This window comes from Oryzias melastigma, linkage group LG4, assembly GCF_002922805.2.
Source record: "Oryzias melastigma strain HK-1 linkage group LG4, ASM292280v2, whole genome shotgun sequence".
NCBI lineage: Eukaryota > Metazoa > Chordata > Actinopteri > Beloniformes > Adrianichthyidae > Oryzias > Oryzias melastigma.
The window spans coordinates 31,233,296-31,240,473 of NC_050515.1; the positions used below are offsets into that span (position 1 = coordinate 31,233,296).

Sequence of the window (7,178 nt, forward strand, 5' to 3'; positions counted from 1 at the left end):
TCATCATCAAACCCTTTCCTCAAACTACATGTTTACATGAAGCTAAAATGTAGTTTAAATATAAACATGTAGTTTAAACATGAGTATGCAGCTCTCTGTGTTGATGTGCAGCAGAGCCGCTGAGCCGTTCTGCAGCTTCTCCATAGACCTGTGTGTGAAGGAGAGGCTCTTACACAGTGCCGTTGCCTTTGGGGAGACCCAGGGCGTTGACTGGAGGACTGCTGGGTGTAGTGGGGACGGAGGACAGCACCGAGGACAAGAAGCTGGAGGCAGGAGATGGAGGGATGGAGGAGAACGGAGAGGACACGTCTGAGTGGGCTGGAGACATGGAGGCAGGTGGAGGTGGAGGTGGAGGTGGAGGAGGAGGGAAGTCCTGGGCGGGGCCTGAGGGGGAGGACAGGTTGCTGGAGGTGAAGAAGGGTGGTGGCGGAGGTGGGAAGGACGGAGAGCTTGGAGACTCGACGCTGCCAGCTTTGGTGAACGGGGGCAGGGTGACTCGGTTGAAGGGCTTGTGGGAGGCGGGAGGAGACATAGGGGAGGACAGGCTGGAGCCAGAGGAGCCAGAGAAGTTGTTGAGGAAGGCGCCTCCCCCGGGGCTCTGCGCGGCGATGAACTGTTTGGGCCGGGCGTAGTTAAAGGTGCTGGCCTGCATGGCTGTGCTGCTCTCCAGCTCCTGGAAGGAAGGCGGAGGCGGAAGAGGAGGAGACGATGGAGCTGGTGGAGGTATCTCCTCAAGCGGTGGCTGGGGAGGAGGCGGGACTTCCTGGTTCGGCTGCTCTCGTTCCCAGTTAGCTGCTTCCTGCTGCTCCAACAAAATCTGTTCCTGAAGCTGCTTCAGCTGGACGGCGTTCCTGCGAAGAAAAACCCGTCAGAGCGTAAACCACTTCAGCTCGTTTACAGACACTCCAAAAACTAAACGTTTGGAGTGAAAACTGAACCTTTTTCTCTGGTTTCTTGACAAAAATAACCTTCAGACACTGAATATTAAATGAAAATGAAACAAAAAGTACAATTTAACTCATTTTAGGAAGTCAATCTTAGAGACCCACGCCAATGAAAATGAGTTTTTAACATTTTTAACATTCTTGAAGCATTTTTCTGATGATAGAAGACATATATAAAAGAAAATTAAGATTAAACTCTGTTTCTAAGTATTTCTTTATTCAAATCGTTGTCAATTGGGAGCAGATGAAAAAAAATTGTAGTTGTTAAGTAAAGCCACAAGCTTCCTGCTCCGCTCCATTCTGATGCATCTACTTGTTGACAAATAGATCCATGAACGTCTTTGGTTTCCTCATCTGAGCTGGAATCTGGATCAAAGCTGGACAGCTCTGATATTGCTTGACGTTTTAGTTGCACCGCTAATGTTTGCTTCAGGTTGTGAGAGGCTGTAAGCTAGCAGGAGAGAGTGTAAACAAAGGGATGATGGGAATTAAGAATAGGCTTACTGGACGGCAGCAGTCCCGCCCACACCTCCGAGGTGAATTTCTAATGAACTCCCTCTGCTATACACAAACTATGGCTTAGAAAACAACACTTTTATTTTAATTTGGGCTAAAAACAGCATCATCATCATAAAAAAAACACTTTAAACACTTTTTGATCAAAAGACGATTGGAGTGGGACTTAAAGCGCACACATTTTGTTTTCTGTTCTCATAGCAAAGACAATATTTAAAATATTTAAAAAATGAAAAAGCTATTGAAGAAATTCCCTCTCCTCAAACCCCTAAAAGATGACATATGCTAGTGTGGGACAATTTGGATTTTAACCCAATTCTCACACATGTTCAGTTCTTTTTTTAATGCTAAATGAGACGCCAACTATTTGCTGAAGTAAAAACCTAATAAATATTAACATTTTATGAAGAGTATTAATTAACTCAATGTGCTCTGAATATCTAAACTTGCAGGATATATTAAAATACCGTTGAATACTTATTTTTATGACAAATTTTTAAATCACAATGAATTGTGGTTTATATTTGCTAACCTTGCATCCTCAATCCACGCTGGTTTTCACAGGGATTTCTGGGAAATTTCTTGATTTGTAAATTTGGACACCCCAACAAAATGACAAACACCCTTTAAAGTGCATTAAATAATGAGGGAATTCAGACAGAACTGTTTAGTTAGTAAGTTAAATGAGTTTATTTGACTAAAGACAACCAGCCGTCCATCAGCCTGCAGTGAAGGAGGCTGCCGCAGTTCAGCCAAAGAACTTATCAGTCCCAGTCTGTAACACAGGCCTGCTGACAGCATTCCCAACACTTCGGCAGTCGGCTCCTGCTTCACACTTTTACCGACCGTCGGTAACCACAGAAAGGAGGGGCTCTTGCAGAGCAGATGCTGATAAAGTCCACACAGCAGCTCTGAAACGGGTTTCTGACCAAATGCAGCTCAGAGAGCAGCTAACGTCTCTGCACAATAACACTCTAAAGATCAGCAGACTGTGTTCCACCTGCTCCACCAGAAGCTCCATACTATACTTGATGTTTAGTCATTCTACAAACACACTTGTCGAGCAGGAGGTCTCTTCCACAGACTGAAAATAACACAGAAAAACAACCAGCAGGGCCAGGAGGGCCCCATTTGGTTCAAACGTGGGAGGAAAATGTAGGCCCCGAATGGGTTTGTCCACGTTGGCTTAAGTGGACTGTCAGTGGGCTGGCTCGCTATGCTAGCCAGCCGCCCGGTGGACAATGAAACTCGCTAGATTGCTACACCGGAGCTTGCTAGAGCAATAAAGTGGAGCTAACTAGCTCGACACACTGGCACTTGATGCGCTGGAGCTCGCTAGCTTGATACAACGGAGTTCGCTAGTTTGATACAGTATAGAGTTTGCTAGCATGCTAGGCATCCACTGGGAAGCTGGCTAGTGTAGCGAATCAACCCACTGAGTGCCCACTTAAGCGTGGCAAACACAGGGGGGTCCATCACAGAAACTACGAACAAACCCATTGAGGGTCACATTTTCTGCCAACTTGTAAGCTAAATGGGGCCAAATTGGTCCAGCTGGCTGGGAGATTCCCGCTCTTTTGTGGGATTCAACTGAAGTAAACATTTACCATGCTCTCTAGTGAGCTAATTTTATCTTGTTCCATCAATTGATGCATTTGCATTATGCAGATCTAAATATGCTCTATTTAAGCCTTTAACACCAGAGCTACAGTCTTTAGGTTCTTTGATGAGATACTGTAACTTTTCAACCGTTAACATGATAGTTCCAGCAGGTTCTGAAGGAGAAAAGCGTAGTTTCTCCTTCAGAATCTGCTAGCTAGTTAAAATAGCATAAAAATACCTCAGTAGAGGCCAAATTAGCCAAAGAAGCTAGCACATTGCTTAAAAACTAGCTAATGTTCAAAAAAGCCTAAAATTCCTAATCAAACTAAATTAGCCAAAAACGTTAGCATATTGCTAAAATAGAAGCTAAATTCTAATTAGCCTAAAAAACCCCAGTAGATAACAAATAAGCCAAAAATGTTAGCATGTTGCTAAAATATTAAACTCAAAAATAGCATAAAAAAAACCTCAGCAGAGGCCAAATTACCCCAAAAAACTACCACTTTGCTTAAATACTGGCTAAAATCCAAAAAAGTCTAAAATTCCTCATCAAACTAAATTAGCCAAAAACATTAGCCTGTTGCTAAAATAGAAGCTAAACTCAAAATTAGCCTAAATTAGCTGCTTTTCTCCTTGAGAATCTACTGGAATTATCGTGTTAATGCTTGAAAAGTTAAATTGTGTCAAAGATTTTGTGTTTTAGCGTCACAGACGACGCCTCAGGTGTTAAAGGGTTAAGTGTATTTTGTAATCTCAAGTGTGTTTTTTGGTTCATCCCAGAGGTTCCCATGATCAAACCTTTTCCAGATGTTGAACTAAGGTTTTTTGCCCCCCCTCCCTTCAGGTTCACCTCAGTAAACTAAGCACAGAGGTGTAAGAAACCCTCCCCACTGCAGGGCTGATTTCTCTGACCTCCTCGTGCTCTCTCCTCAGAACTTCTAACCCGTCCAGCAGACCTCCACCGCTACGAGGCCTCGCAGGTCTGCAGCTTTGTGTACATTCGCCTTTACGTTTCCCCGAGGCCTCCTGGTCGGGGCGCCGCCAAACCAGCTCTTTTACAGGAATAGTTTGGCAGGCGCGGAGGCTCAGCAGCAGTTTCATTCCTTTTTTGGCCGTGCTGTCGGAGCATCAGGCGAGCAAAAACACTTCATTTCCTCACAGCCTCGTCCCTCCACACGCTGCTTTACTGCCTCAGCAGGCGATGGCTCAAAGGCCGTGTTTTATGCTTTGGACCCCCCCTTTAGGTGGAAATTCTAACAAAAACACACCAGTGCAGAGATGTTGCTCAGTGGATGCTGCCGTTACCTTTAAAGGTTTGAAGGAACATTTCAGTGATGAATTCCTGCGGACTGAAGGTTAACGGCGAAGCGGCGCAGGAGCGTGAAAAGGTCAGCCCGTGTTTCTGTGCGTGAAGAGTTTCATGGTTCCATTTAGGATTTCCAACAAGCATCAGTTATTTCTGTCACCATGCCTGGATTTAGCCCAATATCAGTGGGGTGAGTCTGGGCGAGAGTTTGGGGTGTCATTCCCTCTAACTCATGGAATGATTAGAAAACCATGCTATCATATTGGTCTTCTCCTTTGCTCCACTGGATTTGTCCCGTTAGTTTAAGCTGGATGCCCGTCCTGACAGCAGCCTCTGCATTTACTGCTGCCCTCTTGAGACATCATCTATATATATCTATTTTATTTTGATTTTTTCTTTTTTTTATATCTGTCTCACCTTTCATATTTGGTCACATGTATAGCATGTACAATAGGGAAGTAAAGCCACGCCCTCCTTATGCATCTACCAATCAGCAGCTACTTTAAAAAGTAGAGAGCAGAGAGCGCTATGACCATTTTCAAGACTATTTTTGTTAAAACATATTTTTATTGAGAGGTACATTCATGGTTCACGAGCAGACGTGGCTACACAGCTCTCCTCATCAGCTTGCTGAATCTTGGTCATAGATCTGCATATGATGTGATAAAGTTAGAGATAGTGTAATGTCTACCTACATACCCAGCCAGCAAGGCTAAGCGGGGCCCATTTGGTTTCAAAGTGGGCAGAAAATGTGGACCATTGGACCATTGGATTGGGTTTGTCCACAGTTTCTGTGGTGGCCCCAACCGTGTTTGCCCACATTGGCTTGAGAGGACACTCAGTGGGCTATGCTAGCCAGCCTCCCAGTGGACACATAGCATGCTAGCGAGCTCGCTACAGCAGAGCTCCACTGTATTAAGCTAGCAAGCTCCGCTGTATCGAGCTAACGACCTCCACTGTAGGAAGCTGGGGAGCTCTGCTGTAGCGAGCTCCACTATTGGTAGTTCCGGTGTATAGAGCTAGCAAGCCCCACTGTAGCAAGCTGGTAAGCTCTGCTGTAGCAAGCTAGCGAGCTCCACTGTTGCTAGCACCACAGTATCAAGCTAGGGAGTTCCGCTGTAGCAAGCTAGCGAGCTCTGCTTCAGCAAGCTCCACTGTTGTGAGCTCCACTGTTGTGAGCTCCACTGTTGTGAGCTTCACTGTTGTGAGCTTCACTGTTGCTAGCACCACAGTATCAAGCGAGAAAGCTCCACTGTTGCTAGCTCCGCTTTAGCAAGCTAGCGAACTCTGGTGCAGCGAGCTCCGCTGTTGTGAGCTCCACTGTTGCTCGTTCCGGTGTATCAAGCTTGTGAGCTCTTCTGAAGCAAACTCTGCTGTAGCAAGCTCCACTGTTGCTAGCTGCACTATTGCTAGCTTTGCTGTATCATGCTAATGAGCTCCACTGTACCAAGCTAGAGAGCTCTGCGGTTGAGAGCTATTGAGCTCGGGTGTATCAAGCTAGCAAACTCCGTGTAGCAAGCTCCAGTGTCCACCAGGCGGCAGACTATCATAGCGAGCCAGCCCACTGAGTGCCCACTCAAGCCAATGAGGACAAACCCAGGAGGTGGGGCCAACACAAAAACTCTGGACAAACCCATGACATCCACATTTTCTGCCCACTTTGAAACCATAGTATGGGGCCACTTAGCCTTGCTGGTTGGGTTGTCAAATGATTTATTGATACACAAGAACTTTGAATGGCCTATAGCTACGTTAGCAAGGTAAAAATGTCTTATCAGAAATTATGAACCAGATAAGGATAATTAAAGTAAAGTAAATGGTATGGTCTAGCCAGGGTGGGAATATATAAGTTCACTTCCTCCCACTCTCTTTCATATTATACCATTATAGCATCTATAATTTGATGCTGAGTTATCTTATGTCTGACGCATCATTGTACGGATGTACCCTCTGTTGATTCTTCACATGCATTCTTTCTTGATTGCTTGAAATAAACCATTTCAATAAAAAACAATTCAGTTTGAATGTTAGATTTATAAGGCCATCATGATTGCCCCCTCTGTCCAGGCCTTTATCCATCCTCTTCAGTCACCATGAGGAAAACTTCTGCTGCCACAAACAGGCTTCTGGAAAGCAGGACTTGAGCGGCCCCTCATTCCTCGTGGTCACAGCCAGAGCGGCGGGGCTGAATTTGTAGGTTCCTCCGTCGCCATGACAACAGCTCTGTGTTTTTGCTCCTCGGTCTGAGCCAGCTGGCCCACAAAGTGCTGTGCTCGACAGAGAGAAAGCTCCTCTGTCTGCGGCTCCAACTGTAAGGCAGAACTAATCTCCCGGGACAAAAGACGGCCAGGCCGCTTTCAAGATGGAACCGTCTGCTGGCGGATGTCACTTTTCACCTGAAGAGGAGAGGCCACGCCCCTGGAAGCCTGTCAGAGACTGCACAGACCCTTCAAACTCAGAACCATCTTCCACTTCTTCGGCCACCCAGACGCTCAGACCTGCAGCTCTGCCAGCAGATGACAGGAAGTGCAGGAAGCTGTTGAGTTTTTATCAGCGGTAATGAAGGGTTTCCTTCAGGAAACGACAACATGAGGAGGGGGGTGCTCAGACTCTGCTTGTTCTCCATAGAGTCCAGAGTTCCTGCATGTTGGCATGTTTTGCTGCAGCCTCCTGTTAATGATTCACGCTGCAAAAGTGAAACCAGGCTGCTCTGCAAACAGAACCCGAAACGCCAGGCCAGAAGTTCCTGATCCCAACCAGAGAGAAGGTCATGAACTCCCCAAAGAGGGAACCTAGGGAGGTGGGGCAGA

The 7,178-nt window shown here is 46.0% G+C and overlaps 1 protein-coding gene across 1 annotated transcript in view; it reads right to left on the minus strand.

The window, feature by feature from the left end:
- palld (palladin, cytoskeletal associated protein) overlaps positions 1-7,178 on the minus strand; it is a gene marked incomplete in the record, with an annotated part of 82,091 nt that overhangs the window by 8,461 nt on the left and 66,452 nt on the right. The window contains 1 exon segment of the mRNA XM_036211723.1: positions 174-851. Within this exon segment, the coding sequence (XP_036067616.1) occupies positions 174-851 (678 nt within the window).